We start from the raw sequence: 18,372 nt of genomic DNA on the forward strand, positions 1-18,372 counted from the left end.
CAGGTGCTGTGGACTGTCCCATACCCACACTTGAACTCTGCCTTGACAGGTGCTGACTTGGCAATTCTGGATTTTGAGAGGCCTTCTGATGGCTTCTGCCTCAGGGCTGATCCTTGGCTATTTTTTAGAGCCTTCTGCCTCCATACCAGACTGTTTAAGTTTATTTTGTATGTTCTGCCTGCATGTGTGCCTGTAGACCTAGAGAGGGCACCAGACCTCATTACAGGTGGTTGTGAGTCACCATGTGGTTGCTGGGAATTAAACTCAGGCCTGTGGAAGAGCAGACAGTGCTCTTAACCGCTGAGCCATCTCTCCAGTCCCCTCCTTACTGCTTTTTGTTTGTTTGTTTGTTTGTTTGGTGGGTGGGTTGATTATGTTTAGTGAGGCAGGGTCTTCTCTCAAGCTCTAATTGGCGTGGGACCTACTGTTTAGGTAAAGTTTACCTCAAACTGTGGCAATCCTCCTGCCTCTGCCTCCTTAAGTGCTGGGATTCCAAGCATGTACTACTAGGCCCACTTCCTTAGTTGTTTTAGAAACAGCTAATACAGTGACCAGGGTCCATGCCCCTGTGTGACATTACTAACATTGCTCTCAACTCGTAGCATTCAAGATTCCCCCCTCCAACCCTCTTTTTACCTTTTCTTTTGAAACAGATTCTCACTATGTTGTTTTTTTTTTTTATTTATTTTATGTATATGAGTACACCGTTGCTCTCTTCAGACACACCAGAAGAGGGCACCAGATCCCATTACAGATGGTTGTGAGCTACCATGTGGTTGCTGGGAATTGAACTCAGGACCTCTGGGAGAGCAGTCAGTGCTCTTAAACACTGAGCCATCTCTCCAGTCCTCTCACTAAGTTTTGCAGGCTGATTTTAAACTTGTGACCCTTCAGCCTTAGCTTTCTGAGTAGCTGGAACTATAGGCCTGCGTCTACTGTGCTTGCTTGCTTGCTTGTAGTCAATCTGTTGTGTATTTTTATTGAATTCTGGTCCTTGCCTCTATGCAAACCCTCTATTTCCTGAGCCATCTCCCCAGCCCTCCTCCTCCTTGTCCTCCTTCTTCCTCTTTCTCTTCCTCTTCTTCCTCCTCTTTCTCCCAAGTGCTTGGATCAAAGGCATGCACCACCTTGCCTGGCTGTGGTTTTCAATAGGGTTATACCACCCTTTCAGAGCAAAAGTGTGGGTTTTTTTTTTTTTTTAATCTTTACCCCTTTTACTGCCTAGAGTACGTGAGCTTTGATTTTTGGACTTAGCAAGTATGGGACTGTCCCATCCATTCATGAGATATGTCTGTATGTGCACTGCTTCGCAGTCTTAGACGGGGCTGCTAAAGAGACTCCAGTTTAAACCTGCAGAGCATTTGTAGACCTCCATCCCTGAACCAGGCCTTCATGTTCTCTTCTGATACCAGCTGGTCAGGAGACTGTCGAGTCAGGAGGCTGCATCAGAACTGTTTGCCAGTACACGCTGTGTGTCCCCCTGTCCCACACACTTCTATTTGGAATCAAGGCTCTACATAAGATATCAGATTCGTGGGGCTGGAGAGATGGCCCAGCGGTTAAGAGCAGGACTACTTTTCCGAAGGTCTTGAGTTCAAATCCCAGCAACCATATGGTGGCTCACATATCTGTAACAAGATCTGATGCCCTCTTCTGGAGTGTCTGAAGACAGCTACAGTATACTCACATGTAATAAATAAATAAATCTTTAAAAAAACGATATCAGATTCGTGGGAAACCAACCTTGCTAGGTAGCCCAGCTTCCAGCACCCCAAACTCAGGAACAGGAAGGTGTGGCTGCAGCTAGGTTCGTATCCCCTAGGAGGGGGGTTCTAGCCTCAGACATCCCGGAAGGCTCCTGCTGCTCTGAAAGTCCCAGTCTTGTTGGATTTGGGTCCGTGTGGACACTATGGAAGTTAGTTTTCTTCAGGGGTTGGGACAGGACCTAGGCCCTTGGGTATGTTAGGTGAGCATTCCACCACTAGCTACACCCCAAGTCCTGACCATATGTTTCGTCTTTAAAGACTTCCCCAGGGATGTGGATCAACTGGTACTGCTTATTTAGTGTACATAAATATCTGGGTTTGATCCCAGTACAGCTTTAGGGGGAGAGGGGCCAAATACTGACACATTATTATTATTAAGTTGGAGATCATCCTTGGCTACATAGAGTTTGAAGTTGGCTAGACTACATGAGATCCTGTCTCAGTAAAGGAGGGAGGGAGCAGTGAATCTGGGATTTTCCCTCCTTTTTGGGTTCACTTTGGTTATCACCCTTGACCTGTGGTGACCTCTGCCTTCTCCCATCAGGAACAGTCAGTCTTGATGGCCATGACATTCGTCAGCTAAACCCCGTGTGGCTGAGATCCAAGATTGGGACAGTCAGTCAGGTAGGAAGACAGGCTTCCCCAGCGCTCATCTGTCGGGGGAGGGGCTGCTTTTCCTTCCCTTTCCCGCCATCTCCACACGCACACACACTCCACACAGACCCACTCCATACACACCCACTCTACACACACCCACAACAAACACCACTCCACACACACCTACTCCACCCATTCCACACACCTATTCCACACAGACCCACTCCATACACACTCACTCTACACACACCCACAACAAACACACCACTCCACACACACCCATTTCACACACACCCACTTCTCACACACACAGCATTCCACACACCATTACACACACACACACACACACACACACTTCACAGACACCTTTCCACACACACCCACTGCACACACCCACTCCACCCACTCCTAGGGACTCAACACACTTCAGTTGAAATGCTGACTTTTTTTTTTAAAGATTTATTTACTTTATGTATGTGAGTACCCTGTAGCTGTCTTCAGACACACCAGAAGAGGGCATCTGATCTCATTACAGATGGTTGTGAGTCAGTATGTGGTTGCTGGGATTTGAACTCAGGACCTCTGGAAGAGCAGACAGTGCTCTTAGCCACTGAGCCATCTCTCCAGCCCAAAATGCTGACTTTCTATTGAGAGCGAGACTGGTTTCTGTGCAGTAGTGGGGGCTTGAGGGAGGACCAGCAGAACCTTGCTGTCCTTCACAGTTCCCCTGCGTGGCCATAAGAAGCAAGCGTGCTTCCTTTTCACGGAGCGCCTTGCACAAGACTGTGTGGAGCAACGCCTGAATCACAGCCAGGGCCTCCGTGGACCCTGTGGTCACGCCCATGCCTCCTGTCCCCACACTGTGACGGGCACTTCCGCACTAGGATGGATAGATGGTACAGCCATGGGACTGACTAGACCTCAGCAGTGTGTGTCATGAGGGCAGAGGCGAGACTGAGCCGCTGTGCTGAGTGCGGCCCTGGCAATCAGGATGCTGTGGTGGTGTCTGCTTGGTTGTAAGAAAGCAATGGATGGACCTGGGCCCTTTGCCTGTAGTGGAAGGTAGGTAGTCACACTTGGGTCTTCCAGGCCTTGCTAGCCCTAGGGAAGCGGCTGAGATTTATAAGGTTGTCATGGGTCAGCAATTGTAGGCACCCATCTTGGGGTCTCCTTCCCACAGTGTGGTGAAGACAGCAGATCAAGTTGGTCGTCTTCATGGTAAACTGGGACCTTTTTGAAAAAATTACATTATTGTGTGTGTGTGTGTGTGCGCACGTGTGCATAACATGGTGTGCATGTGGAGGTCAGGTGACTACTTACAGGAATTGGCTCTCTCCTTTTACTGAACAGGTTCTAGGGCTGGAACTTACTGAAAGCTCATGTTCTCAGGCTTGACCACAGGCACCTTTTCCTCCTGAGACATTTGCCAGCCCCTAAACGGGAACTTTCAAAATCAGCTGCGTGAGGTTGTAGGAGAGTAAGACCTCCAGACAGGTCTGGTAGTGTGTGTCACTCTCGGCCAGCATCCTTGGAAGTTGTCTGAAGTTTCTGACAAATGCACTCTATTTCTGTTTTCAGGAGCCAGTCCTGTTTTCCTGCTCTGTCGCTGAAAACATTGCCTACGGTGCTGACAACCCCTCCTCAATCACAGCCCGGCAGGTGGAGAGGGCCGCAGAGGTGGCCAATGCCGCTGAGTTCATTCGTAGCTTCCCACAGGGCTTTGACACTGTGGTGGGGGAGAAGGGCACCCTCCTGTCCGGTGAGTGCTCCTCACATTGTCGAATTTGGTGTCTTACTCCTGCCAGTGCAGCAGAAACACTTGTCCCCGGATGTCCCCACGTGGTTCCCATTGCACTGTTGTTGATGCGTTTCTATCCTTGTGGCCTAAGAAAACCACCTCATCCTTTCTGAAAGGTTGTGTCTCCTTCACTGTGTACCCAGAACTTTCCCTGGGAATGCTGCCAGTTAGCTTGTGACAGCAAGCCTTTGAGTGCATCTGAGGAAGGATGCACTTTGCAACCTGAGGCTGTAGGGAATTAAAGAAAAGAGATGTGATGTAGTGGTCGATGAAGAAAACTGCCGGAGGGAAAGGATTATCCCAAAGAAACCAGCACAGAGAGTCATCGCAGACTGTGCTGTCGCTGTGAAGAGACACCATGACCAAGACAACTTTATAAAAAGGAAACATTTAATTTAGTTAGGGCTGGCTTATGGTTTCAGAGGGTAACTCATTATCATCATGGTGGGGAGCACGGCAGTAGGCAGGCAGCCATGGTGCTAGAGAAGGAATGCATTCTGATCCTAGGCGAGGGGGTTGGGGGAGAGAACAAGAACAAGAACAAGAAGGTCTTGTGTGGGCTTTTGAAAACTCAACTCCTACCCCCAGTAAGAAAGTCGTCCCACAAGGCCACACCTCCTAATGTAATCTTTCTCAAACAGTGCCACTCTCTGGTAACAAAGCTTTTTGGGTTTTTTGTTTTTGTTTTTGTTTTGTTGAGACAGGGTTTCTCTGTGTAGCCCTGGCTGTCTTGGAACTCACTCTGTAGACCAGGCTGGCCTCAAACTCAGGAATCTGCCTGCCTCCCAGGTGCTGGGATTAAAGGTGTGCGCCACCACTGCCCGGCATAACAAACCATTTAAACATTGCTTATGGGGACCATTTTTATTCATATTACCACAAAAGTGTTTTTATTTTCCAGTGAGGATCAGAGGCCAGTGCATTTTCCAGAAAGGGCAAAGAGTGGACACTTTGATGGACCGTTTTGTCATTTCTGCCAGATGAGATGCCCCTTTATTGTCTTTTATAGTGATAGGGAAACAGCCCTGGGCCTCAAGCACGGTTGGCGAGCATCTTCCAGGGAGCCGTACTCCAAGGCTGTGCTTGCTTCCTTAAAGCTCCTCTGAAAAATGTAAAGCCCCCCCCCCTTGACGTGAGGACTTTGTGAAGAGAGGCTGTGATCCTTGTGTGGCCTTTGGGCCAAGTGTATGAATGGCTTTGCTTCGGGGGGGGGGGCAGGGTTGGCCATTCCAGGACATCATCTTAGAATGCAGCAGACAACTGTGCATTTGCACGCCGTGGGCTCCACGTGCTCGGGAGGAAAAGGGAAGCCTGTTCCACCTGGCTGTGCTGCAGTGTGAAGTGGGACCTGAACCAGACCTAAAGGCAGGCACTTACTCAGTTAGACACAAACTTCTTTCAGTGCTAATGCTGAAACGTATTTCCTCTAGTGGTTCTAGCTCTCATCCTCTGAGGTGTCTGACGGCTAGACCTGGCAGTGGTCCTCCCCAGCTCTGAGGTTAGACCACAGAGGACAAATGAAGCAGCAAGATGGTGACCACTGGTTAAAAAGCAAACATCACGGGAGACTCGTGGCTGAGGGCTCATTTTTTTTTCAAGTCCCCTGCTCCCTTGGAATGATTTCTGCATGTTCTTATATCTTAACAGGGTTCTCATGTTTCAATTTTTAGTCAAGGAGGCACAGGCCCTTGGTCCCTTTTGTTTTTTTGAGGAAGAGTCTCATTGTACAGTCCAGGTTGGCTTTTAATCTTCCTGTCTTGCCCTTCAGAGTTCTAGGACTGTAGATATATACTGCTGCACGCAAATGCCTTTGCAGTTTGAAAGAAACAGACACTTTGTTATAGGTTTTCAGCATGCTACTTCATGTTGAGGACAGTATTCCAAGAGGCACTAGCTACTGCCACAGGACTTCACCCCAGGATACTCCAGGGACCCCTCTGGGCACTCAGCCACCTGCTGCAGAGGGCCAGGCAGGGGATTCCCTGCATCCCATGATGGCTCCATGTGAGTGCAGCACCTTAGCGCCTGCTGACTGCGTTGACGCCTTGATGAGTGGCAGCTACCTGGCATCACCGTGAATAAAGATGTCCTACCCACAGTCAGCTGGAAAGGATGCTGTTGGCACGACCCATGTAATGAGAAATGAGGGCAATCCTAGGGTCTGCCCTGAGTAACGACTGCTAGAGATTAACATGCCTGGTGCACTTAGGGGAGTCTTCTGTGAAGGAAATCCTCAGTATATGTCAGCTCTGGTAATTGCTTGCCTTGTAGTTTAGTAAGACAGGGTGTTTAAAAGCAAATTTGTGCCCATCCATTGTGACTAAGTGGAGGAAGATCCCGCCAAGTTGTCGCTTGTTTTATTGGAAATTTTCCAAAGCATTTTTGTTAAGCTTGCTTCTCTGTTTGTTTCTGTCAGGTGGGCAGAAGCAGAGGATCGCAATAGCCAGAGCTCTGCTGAAGGTAAGACAACCGCCTGCTGGTAACTTGCCAGGGCCCACTTCCGTTTTGTTTTTTGAGGAAGGGATATATGTGTGTGTGTGTGCGCACGCGCGCATGCATGTATGTCTGTGTGTTTGCGCATACACACACACACACACACACACATATATATACATATATACATACATACATATATATATTATGGATGTTTGAATATATAATATATATGGCTGACAGTCTGGTAAAATGCTGAGCTGGAGCTCTCTTGGTGGGGAGGCAGACACTGTGCTTTTGAGGAAGCAAAATCTCCCTTGTTACTCTCCTCAGTATATAGTGATATTTTTAAATATTATTCATTTATTTTTATGTGTATAATTACACTGTGGCTGTCTTCAGGTACACCAGAAGAGTTCAATTCCCAGCACACACATGGTGACTCACAAACATCTGTAATGGGATCTGATGCCCTCTTCTCCCCCCCGCCCCCCTCCGAGACAGGGTTTCTCTGTGTAGCCCTGGCTGTCCTGGCACTCGCTCTGTAGACCAGACTGGCCTCGAACTCAGAAATCTGCCTGCCTCTGCCTCCAGAGTGCTGGGATTACAGGCGTGCGCCACCACTGCCCGGCATGATGCCCTCTTCTGGTGTGTCTGAAGACAGCTACAGTGTGCTCACATACATAAAATAAATAATTCTTTTAAAAGTATAATAGTTATCTTTAAATGTTTTCATTACGTTTTATTATTTATCTTGGGTCGGGGTACACAAATGTCAGCAAACAACTTGTCAGGTCATTTCTCTCCTCCTGATGGTGTGGGGTCTGGGAGTCAGTTGAGGTTGTCATGCCTGGTGGTTAGCGCCTTTCCGTGCTGAGCTGTCTCAGCCATCTTCTCACCGTCCAGAGCTGTGTTCCCTGATAAGTCATTTCTCTTCTTCATTTTTCCTTTTTCAGAACCCCAAAATTCTTCTCCTTGATGAAGCAACCAGGTGAGGTTATCTCTGTGACCTATGTGACGATGTTAGTGCATCTTATGTGCATCTGTGTGTGTGTGGTGTGTGTGTGTGTGTGTGTGTTGTGTGGTGTGTGTGTGCAGGCCGTCTTGCGCGTCTTGGCAGCGTGTGCAAGCATGTAAGCAGCTCCGTGATCTCTGCTTCCTCTTGTGTGTGGCCTTGTCTGTCGCAGTGCCCTGGATGCTGAGAATGAGCACCTGGTCCAGGAGGCGCTGGACCGCCTGATGGACGGAAGAACCGTGCTGATCATAGCCCACCGCCTGTCCACCATTAAGAATGCCAATTTTGTCGCCGTCCTTGACCAAGGGAAGATCTGTGAACATGGGACACATGAAGAGCTGCTTTTGAAGCCCAATGGGCTTTACAGAAGACTGGTGAACAAGCAGAGTTTCGTGTCATATAATGGAGCAGAGCAGTTCCTGGAACCTGCGCGGGTGTAGCCTGAAGTCTAGGTATTGGGCAGCTGAAGCAGATGGTCTATGACTCCTTCATTGTGTACTTGTCAGTACCCTGTCTAAAGACAGACCAAGCAGCAGTTAGTGGTGGGCTGTCTGAGAGACCTTAAAACCGAACAGCATTGGAGAGGACAGATCTGAAGCCTGTGCGTATACTTCAGTAATTTGAAGTATGTCTCCTTTTGCAAAGAATGTACAATACCGTTCTATGATGATGTACCAGTCCTCCTGGATCTTTATTCACTTGTAAAATCGTAACTCTCTAAATGTCTAAAGCACTGAAGTGACTGCAGGTGTCCAGGGTTTGTTAGCCGAGCAGAACACCTCACTTCCTGTGTGTGCTGCCAGGGTCGAGTTGTTCTCAGGTGACAACTTTAAAAAGGGAATTAGAAACCAAAGGCCTAACTAAGCCGGTTTGCTAGTCACTGGGGCCCCTGAGGGAAAGTTTGCCTTGTCTGTCCCCCATTATCTTCAGGTGTCAGGGCTCTGGATCACCACAAGGCTGTACCTGTCAGAATGTGTAGTGCTCACCGTTTGGGCACTCAAAAGCCTGATGCATTTTTGCCAAAGGAAGAAGTCCCGTTCTGTAAACTGGAAAGCTTCTATTTTTTTATTACCTCATTTCATGATTCCTTTTGAGAAGCAAGATACAAATGACCAGACCTCACCCACGAGGTGAATGAGAACCCATGTCGCATTTGCTGAAGCATGCATTTTGAAAGAAAAAAAATATCCATTTTAAATATGTAATTCCCAAGTCTATTGTAGTTTTATATCTTAAACTTTTATTAATAAGGCTGGATCTGAATAATACAATTTTCAGCCTTGAGTGTGGTGGCCCTTGCAGAAGCAAGGCAGCAAAAGGCACCGCAGCCGCTGGGGCTCCATAGTTAGGATGCACGTTGCCCTGCCTGGTACTCTGAGTTCTGCCACCTTCAGAAGTCGACCTGCCCTGCCCTGCCAAGCACAAGAGAACCTCTAATGAGTGCCAGGGTGTGTGTGTGTGGGGGGGGATGAGACACCGCTGGGCCTGGGGGAGGGGGCTCTAGGGGACAGAGGCTCCTGAACTGTTTATTGTGTAGATGTGGATCCTGTGAAGGAACAACCTAAACCCAAGAGGGTAATTGTTGCAGCATTCAGTTCATGTTGAAGATTTCAACAGTCATGAAATAAGTGCTCTGGTTTCCAAAAAGAGAAGAGTATAGTGGCTCACCCCCTGCCCCAGCACTTGGGAAGCCAACCCTGTGTTACATAGTGAGTTTTAAGACCAGTCAGTGCCTAAGACTTTGTTTCAAACATTTGAAGAGTTTGGAAGTCCCACTCCACGGTGTACATGGAACCTGAATGTGGAGCCGCCCTTGCTCCTGTCCTTTGCCACCTACAGAGCCACAGCTCCTACAGCAATGACAGAGGCCAATGAATTTGCTCTCTCTCTCTCTTTTTTTTTTTTTTGTATCTGTGCTGTTAACTGGGTGTTGCCTCAGGAGGAAGTGCTTTTTTCTGCTAGTGATGTAGAGCCTGAGGCGTGGTGGTCCTGGGGTGGGTAGACAGCATGTCTGTGACAGTCAACTTCCACTGTCCATTGGCTCCGCCCCTCATAGGGTGTTCTCAGAACTCAGAGCAGCTGCAGATCAGGCTGGTGGGAAAGTATTACAAAGATTGAATTGAGTCATTGCATTTTATTTCTTAATATGTTTAACATTTTATATCAGATTAAAATTTATAGTGAACTTAATCCGTGTCTGTCCGTTATGATGCCGAGGTTGATCTAAGGATCCCCATGCATGCGAAGTGCTTTCTCACTGACTTACACCCCACACATGCTTAGTGCTTTCTCACTGACTTACACCCCACACATGCGAAGTGCTTTCTCACTGACTTACAGCCCACACATGCTAAGTGCTTTCCCACTGACTTACACCCCAAGCATGCTAAGTGCTTTCCCACTGACTTACACCCCAAGCATGCTAAGTGCTTTCCCACTGACTTACACCCCAAGCATGCTAAGTGCTATCCGACTTACATACATTCCTGCTTTAGCCTAATGGTTATCACTTCTTATAAAATTTTGTACATATTCACTTTAGATTCTTTTTTTAACCCCTGGTTTTTGAGACAGAGTTTCTCTTTGTATCCCTGGCTGTTCTGGAACTCCCTGTGTAGACCAGGCTGGCCTCTAACTCACCACTGACCCTGCTGCCACCACCCACATATTTAGTTCCTTAACAGAATTTACTATAGAGGCTAAAACTGTTTTTTTTTAAACCAGGCCAGCCTCGAACTCAGAAATCTGCATGCCTCAGCCTCCCAAGTGCTGGTATCAAAAGTGTGCGCCACCACTGCCTGACTTCGAAAAAACTTTTAGTCTAACATATCATATACATAGTCCCTGCCTTTCCTTACCTGAGACTCTTTTTTTTTTTTTTTTTTTTTTTTTTTTGGTTTTTTGGATTTGGTTGTTTTCGAGACAGGGTTTCTCTGTGTAGCCCTGGCTGTCCTGGAACTCACTCTGTAGACCAGGCTGGCCTCGAACTCAGAGATCCGCCTGCCTCTGCCTCCCAGAGTGCTGGGATTACAGGCATGAGCCACCACCGCCCGGCTCCTGACTCCTGAGACTCTTAATGTTCTCATGTGATTATTCTTTGGATTTTTTTTTTTTTTGAGACAGGGTTTTTCTGTGTAGTCCTGGAACTCACTCTGTAGACGAGGCTGGCCTCGAACTCAGAAATTGACCTGCCTCTGCCTCCCAAGTGCTGGGATTACAGGCGTGAGCCACCACCGCCCGGCTCCTGAGACTCTCAATGTTCTCATGTGATTATTATTAGTGTCTGTCCCCCTACTCCAGCCCCATTACTGCCCCACCATAAGCAAAGCGCTGTGGCAGGCAGAGTGTTTAGGGTCTGCCTTGTTTCCAGCATTCTGTACACGTCACATCTGGTGCTCTGGTAAATCCCACGATGTAGACAAACACTTAGGTCGCATGTACTCAGCGAGGGAGGCAGCTTTGGTTGTAAACTGGTTTGTCACTTGTCTTAGCCTCTCTTTGCTGTCATAGCATGACACAGGCAACTTCAGGGAGAAAGTTCCTTGCTATTCCCAAGGGATTCAGCCCCTCATGCCTGGGAGGGCACTGCTCAGGGTCGGGACAGCGGAGTGGCCCTCATCTTTCAGTGTTTGATCCTCTGTTATCAGGTGTAACTGCCTGCAGCAGTTACATCGAACGGGTCACCTGGAAGGAAAGCTGGGAATAAAAGAACAGGCTTGCGAGAGAAATGCAGAGCCAAGACAAGAGGTTTTCTGATCAAGACTCAAAGTTTAATGGATGGGGGGGGGGGCGTCCAAATATATAGGGGGCACGGGAAGAACCCTTCCCCCAAAGGCTGGAAACTCGCCATAGAACCGGTTAGGTTGCTTCGCAGGTGGCTAGAGTCTCTCAGGAAACTGCAGATCCTTGAAGAACAATGGTCTTCGGTCTGAGCAGTGCAGGCCATTGGTCTGAGCCTCCACCCTAGGTGGAGGGGATTATGGCTAACACAGGAGTTCCTGCTCAAAGACTGGGAGAGGAGCTTCACCTAGGTTAATGTCAAGTTTCCTGCCAGGTGACATAGCACCCCAATAAAGCTCTCTACAATCAGGTTGGCTGGTCCCAGAGCTCCAGGGTAGTGTCTTGACTGCATGCTACATGTTTGGCTTTTATTTTGGTGGGTTTTGCTTTTTAATATATGCAGGTGCTTTGTATGTATGCCAGCAGACCAGAAGGCATCAGATTGTGAGCTTCATTGTGTGTTTTGGGATTTGAACTTGGGACGTCTGGAAGAGCAGCCAGTGCTTTTAATTGCTGAGGCATTTCTTCAACCCCTTATTTGGGGTTTTAGAAAAAATGTTTTTTATGTGTCTGTGTGTATGCCATACCTGTGCAAGCCAGACAGTTATGCACACCTTTAATCCCAGCGATCCTCTGGAGGCAGGGTTTCTCTGTGTAGCCTGGGCTGTACTGGAACTTACTTTGTAGACCAGGCTGGCCTCAAACTCAAGAGATCCACTTGCCTCATAATCAGGTGTTGAAGACAATGTGAAGCATCTCTATATTCCCACACCTGGGATTAAAATGAAGACATATTCCCCTAGCATTTCTGTGTTTAAAGAAACCAAAATTTGCCTACACTCCATTTTGCCAGAATAAAGGCTCTGATACCATTGCACAAGTTTCTCCTGGACTGTGGACTGGAGGGCTGCTTTCTCTCATCCTTAGAGCAGGGGGCAGGGATGACTCCTCCTCTCTGTGGCCTCCCTCCCTGCCCCCTGTATACTACTATATTTACTTCTGACGTGCCTAACAAACTTGTGTCCATAATGGTCTCTCAGGTAATTGCATTTTGGGTTTTGTTTGTTGGTATTTGAGATGATGTCTCATGTAGCCCAGGTTGGCTTTGAACATCTTCTGGTCCTGCTGCCACACCTGCTCAAGTAGCTACTATTAAATGTCTTTCTAGCTATTACTACATATCTTGAATAGAGGGTGACTTAGTTATCTTTGTGATCAGCTTAACAAGTACAAAGTACACTTAAGGCTGTCTGGGCTAAAAAGAGGAGAATGTTTAAGTAAACACTGGCTAAATAAGTCTTAAGTGGGGAGAACTGGGTGCCCGTTCTTTTTTTATTTATTTTGGTTTTTCGAAACAGGGTTTTTCTGTGTAGTCCTGGCTGTCCTGGAACTCACTCTGTAGACCAGGCTGGCCTCGAACTCAGAAATCCACCTGCCTCTGCCTCCCAAGTGCTGGGATTACAGGCGTGCGCCACCACGCCCGACTGTGCCTGTTATTTATATTCCCCAAGATTACACTTGGGCTACTGGCAGTTATCTTGTATTTTCTTCCAGCTGAGAGAAATGAACAACTTTTTTTTTTGTTCTGCAGCTGCCTTTGGGTCCTACAGAGCCCAGGACATTTCCTCGTTATCTTACTGTGTACGCAGTAGGAGGTGGACAAAGTGGTGTCTGAAGAGGTTTGGCAGGGTCAGCTTTGTTCTTGTATCTTCAGGACCAAAGCCACCTTGGGCTCCACCCGACCTTGTCTCAAATACCAGAAATACTAAAACATAATTACTTGAGAGACCACTGTGGACACAAGAGGTCAGTTTTGCTGTCCACCCCTTGTATAAACCTCTGCAGAAGCTGGAATGGCTTTCTAGCACCTGTGAGCTGAACATTCCCTGTTTGGAGATGTTGAATTAGTGAGAATTAGGTAATACTACATTTATGGGTGTGAAAAAAAAAACCACAAAGACATGCTTAAGGAAAAAATACACTCTAAAAGAAAATCATTGTATGTATGGGGGTGCACTTCTTCAATCCTAGCACTTGGGAGGCAGAAGCAGGCAGATCTCTTGAGTTGGGGGCCAACCTGGTGAACAGTGAGTTCAGGACAGGCAAAGCTACATAGTGAGGTCCTATCTCCGAAATAATAATGAAGCCAAATGTGTGACTGGAGAGAAGGCTCGGTGGTTAAGAGTGCATGATACTTTTGCAGAGGATCCGAGTTCAATTCCCAGCACCCATATTAGGTGGCTCACAACCCCCTTGTAACTATTTCCAGAGTCCAATGCCCTCTTTCTGATCTTTTGGCGTTTGTTTCTCAGCAAAGATCAAAATTCCCCAAAGGAACTCTATGCCTCTATCAGCAGTAAGTAGTCTATGGATATCGAAGCCTCCTTTCCCCTCTAGCCTTTCTCTCCTAGTGTTGTGGGGTTGGAAGGGAAAGGTGGTAGAATAGGAACCTATAAAGTAGCCAAAAGTCCGGCTAACAATGGAGTCATAGTGGGACGCGATGAAAGAACTGAAAAGGAAAGGTCACACAAGCGACCTCACAAATTCAGCATGTAACCACTGGGCAATTATCAGCCCTGAATTTTTACAAACTCTAGTACAACTTTGGGTTTACCTTAGTTCATCGTTTAGTAGTGTGGGGAGCAGATTTGAAAAGACCCCCCCATACACACAATTGCGGCCCTCCAAAATAGCCACAGAGGACTAACAGAGCTGTGTGCACGCCTGCTACAGGGTTTCTACAAGGGTCTGGGACTTCAGGGGAAGGGATGAGAGTGAACATGCTTGGGGGCTTGGGCACAGTCATCTCCGAATCTCGGGCAGTAGGCCAGACCCATCAAAGTGCAAGCTGTGCCTGGAAAGCAAACAGTTGCGGCCCACAGCACAGCCCGCACATCCGGACGAAGTATAACCCTGAACCGATCTGAATTAGGTTGGGAAAAACTCTGAGCACACCGCCGAGGCACACAGAGTGCGACTTCCCCACCTCTGCCCACGGGCGCGTCCTTCCCCAGTCCACGTTCGCTGCGGAGGGTCAGCTCCAGCCAGAGATCCGCGCTTCTCGAGTTCTCGCTCCCGAGCACTCAAGCCACTTAGGTGAAACAGGTCTAGGACTCAAAATCGCTTGCCACGCCCCTCCCCGGTGCTGGATGGGACGTAATCACAAGCTCTTCCAGTTCCGACCCCGCCCTGCGTCTTGGTGCCGCTCTTAACGTCATTGCGACGCGCCTTCTTTTCCCGATTTGCTGAGCGCCTGTCTTACGTCATCTCTAGGCGCCTTCCCGCCCCTCTGGTGTTCAAGCTCCGGGCGCGCGAGGTTCTCGCTTTACGCCCTCGAGTGCAGCTTCCTCCACGGTCTGTGCAGACATGTTTCCAGCCGTATCCTCTCCGCGAACCCCGGGGCCAGGGACCCGACGGGGTCCGCTAGTCGGAATCGGGCCCGCGTCCACGCCTAGAGCGAGCAGGAGGGGTCTGTCTCTGGGATCTGCGGTGAGCTCTCCCGTGTTGTTCTCGCCGGTAGGCCGGCGCAGCTCAGTGAGCTCTAGGTAAGTGGGGGTTCGGCGATCAGCAGGATCAGCTCCAAAGCGGGCAGATGGAACCAGGCAGTGGGGTAAGCTGCCACAGAGTTGGAAAGTACTTCTAGTCATTCTTGCGCACTATTTCCGCTTGTAATGATGACCCTCGTTCTGCCTGTTTTTTTTTTTTTTTGTTGTTGTTGTTGTTGTTGTTAACTATTTACTGGATTCAAGAATTCACTCAGTCTCCGCGCTACAGAATAGAATGGAAGCACATTTTGAGCACTATCCAGGCAGTGTTTGTAAGGTAGGAACATACTTCGGATTATCGTAAAGATTAAAGCAAAGGTTATTTCTTTATTATGTTGACACAGGCAGGTAAGGAAAGCAGGCTAGTTTCGGGCTGCTGTTTGTTTAAAGCAGTAGTTTGACGCTGTGGCGTTTGACACGAGTAACGCATTTGGTCTGGTCTAATCATTTTGTGCTATAGTGTAGAAATGCAACCCGGAACTCAGTCCTACCCACTTTGGGACAGGCCATGGTATGTACCCTAGGCTGACTTTTGTTGCATTCCGCTCTTTAGATACTTATATTTCAAGAGTGCAGTAGCTTGTCTGGATACCATCATTTTGTTTAACAGTTCCACCTTTAAGTCAGGATCTTGGCATCCTTACCTTAGTCGCAGGATTCAGTATACAGATCTGACTCATGATAAGAGGCTACAAACACTGGCAAAAATGTTTTCTCAGTGCCCAGCAAATTCTATTACTACATACTGATTGGAAATTAAAGGACTTTGGGTCACAAAAATGTGATGTTGTGACTAGGTCACATAAAATCACTTTTCGGAGAGAGACAGAGACAGACAGACAGAGGGTGTGTGTTTCACTAAAGATGCTAGTGTGCTGCCCAATCCACATATCTAGTAGAATTGTTATCCTCCTCCATGTAATTAATACAAAAATCCAGAATCAGGCTACCTTTGTTCCAGATGGCTTTCTGGGATGGAAAGATGGCTATGGGATTAAGAGCACTTGCTGCTCTTGGAAAGGAGCTGAGCTCTCTTTCCAGCACCCGTGCTAGATGGCTTACACCCCTCTGTAACTCCAGCTGCAAGGGTTCCAATGCCCATGGCTTCTAGGCACCTGTTCTCAGGTGTGCGAACTCACACAAATATATATATAGTGAATTTCTTCTGCATTAAAACAGGAAATACTGAGTCTGACTGAGACTTATGGTCAAGATGTATGAACCTACAAGCCTTGTGATAATTCAGAGGGTAACTGTGATGCTGAGAGCGCATGTGGGACCCTCGTTTTTTTTTTTTTTGTTTGCTTGTTTGTTGAGATAGGGTTCTGGAACTATGTAGACCAGGCTAACCTCAAACATCACAGAGATCTGCCTCCTCTCTGTGCCTGGCTTTGACTTTTATTGTTTGAGAAATCTTTTGCAGTACTGACCTTAGAAGCAGAGGCACACTCACGCCTAATTTCTGAACTCAAATAATTCAGGCATGGTGGTTAGTTTTTTGTGGACACAAACTAGAATCATCTGAGTAGAGGGGAACTTAGTTAAGAAACCCCCACCCCAGAGATGGCAGTGGTTAAGAGCACCTGCTGTTCTTTCAGAGGGCCTATGTTCAGCACTCACATGGTGGCTCACGACCATTTGTAATGAGATCTGGTGCCCTCTTCTAGTGTGTCAGCAACAACTTACTCATATACATAAAATAAGTAAATCTTTAAAGAGAAGAAAATGACCTCACAGGCTTGCCTTCAGGAGTAATTTTCATGATTGGTGATTGATGTCAAAGGGCCTGGCCCATTGGGCAGTGCCATCCATTGGCAAGTGGCCCTGGAGTGTGTTAAGAAAGCAAACTGAGCAAGCCAATAAAGACCATTCGTCCATGGCCGCTGCTTCAGTTCCTGCCTCCAGGTTCCCGCCCTGGGTGATTTCCTGCAGTGACTTTCCTTGGTGATGGGTAGTGCCCTGGAAATAAAAGATGAAATAAACTCTTTCCTCCTTGAGTTGCTTTTGCTCATGGTCTATATCACAGCACTAGCAAACAAATTAAGACAGTTTTCATAAGTTCTGTTGAACAGTACAGTTAGTTACATGGTGCACACAAGCTGGTATCTTTCACTGTTACACCTCATTAGAGACAGTGCAAGTAGGTTCTTGAAGGTGAGCATGGTGGGAAATGTCAAGCTACAAGTAATCCTACACAGTCTCTTTCTTTAGAGGAACGCCTACTCGGATGTTCCCTCACCACTCCATATCAGAGTCTGTGAACTACGATGTGAGAGTGTTTGGATCGTCTCTGCCTGTTAAGATCATGGAAGCCCTGACGATGGCTGAGGGTAGGTGTCATCTTTTCATTTGTTCCCATGTTGGTCACATGCGATGACTTCTTGGCTTTGTCTGGTAGAGGAGTAGGCAGCCTGCTGAATTCTCCCCATCCCTGAGACATTGGTCTGTGAGGCTGAATTAGTCTTTCTAACATAGTCATATCAGTGATCAGTGATTCTAAGAACTGTGTGTAAACTTCAGTCCCTTATATCCCCAGTTTGGTGTTCACCAATGTATGTCGCTATGTGGGTGCTGGTAACCAAAGCCAGGTCCTCTGCAGGAGTAGTAATGCAGTTCCCTGTTTTGGTGACAAATGTGATAAAAAAGATATTGCCATAAGGAGATGAAATGACTTTTCATGGTCTGGATGTGGGGTTAACTGTATCCCTTATCCCCCAGCCGACGATCAGCTGTCTGTCCACATTGATGAAGGTGGGTGGGCCTGCCTGGTGTGCACAGAGAAGCTCCTCATTTGGAAGATTGGTATGTCGCCTGTCACTAAGGTAATGGCCCTTCAGATACCCAGTCAGGAAAGGGGGTCCCAGCTGGTTCTTTATTTGTACCTTTATCCTTTAAAGTTTACAAATGAGGCCAGTCAATCTGTGAAAACATTAAGAATTCAGGATATGGGGGCTAGTGAGATGGCTCAGTGGTGAAGAGTTCTTCTAGAGGTTCTGAGTTCAATTCCCAGCAACTGCATGGTGGCTTACCATCTATAGGAGGACCTCTTCTGGCATTGGATGTATATGTATCAAAGCACTCATACAGAAGGGGGGAGGGTGGGAAGGAGAAAATAAAGAAAAGCACCAGATTTTTAAATAAAGAAATAGAGAAATAAAGAAATAAAGAATTCAGGATAATGAAATAGTGAATGTACATTCAGTGTGTTGGAAAAAACTTCTCTTTTAATACTTTATTTTTATTGATGTCTTTAGGTTTTTTTTCTTCTCCAAAGACCCACTGCAGTCAAAATAAACAAACATGAGCTTGAGATACTTCTGTCTTTGAGCTCTGGATCATGTGTTGTTGTAGAAAATTTTAATCCCAATCCAGGGTTTCTACCCCACCTCTGACATTTAGTTCCTAGATGAAAGACACAACCTTTATATTTACAATGAG

At 47.3% G+C, this 18,372-nt stretch overlaps 2 protein-coding genes across 3 annotated transcripts in view; both read left to right on the top strand.

The window, feature by feature from the left end:
- Abcb10 (ATP binding cassette subfamily B member 10) overlaps positions 1 to 9,799 on the top strand; it is a 29,604-nt gene extending 19,805 nt beyond the window's left edge. For both annotated transcript variants that reach the window (XM_052166691.1, XM_052166692.1), the window contains 5 exons: positions 2,311 to 2,390; positions 3,942 to 4,122; positions 6,578 to 6,621; positions 7,551 to 7,585; positions 7,782 to 9,799. In XM_052166691.1, coding sequence (XP_052022651.1) covers positions 2,311 to 2,390; positions 3,942 to 4,122; positions 6,578 to 6,621; positions 7,551 to 7,585; positions 7,782 to 8,049 — 608 coding nt within the window. In that variant the 3' untranslated portion in view covers positions 8,050 to 9,799. The remainder of the gene's footprint in view (positions 1 to 2,310; positions 2,391 to 3,941; positions 4,123 to 6,577; positions 6,622 to 7,550; positions 7,586 to 7,781) is intronic.
- A 4,854-nt stretch (positions 9,800 to 14,653) lies between these two features.
- The window catches only part of Nup133 (nucleoporin 133), a 49,346-nt gene continuing 45,627 nt past the window's right edge, over positions 14,654 to 18,372 (top strand). The window contains exons 1-3 of the mRNA XM_052166693.1: positions 14,654 to 14,934; positions 17,146 to 17,264; positions 17,653 to 17,756. Of these exons, the coding sequence (XP_052022653.1) occupies positions 14,756 to 14,934; positions 17,146 to 17,264; positions 17,653 to 17,756 (402 nt within the window). The 5' untranslated portion in view covers positions 14,654 to 14,755. The remainder of the gene's footprint in view (positions 14,935 to 17,145; positions 17,265 to 17,652; positions 17,757 to 18,372) is intronic.

The sequence above is a fragment of the Apodemus sylvaticus genome, chromosome 21 (assembly GCF_947179515.1).
Source record: "Apodemus sylvaticus chromosome 21, mApoSyl1.1, whole genome shotgun sequence".
Classification (NCBI taxonomy): Eukaryota; Metazoa; Chordata; class Mammalia; order Rodentia; family Muridae; genus Apodemus; species Apodemus sylvaticus.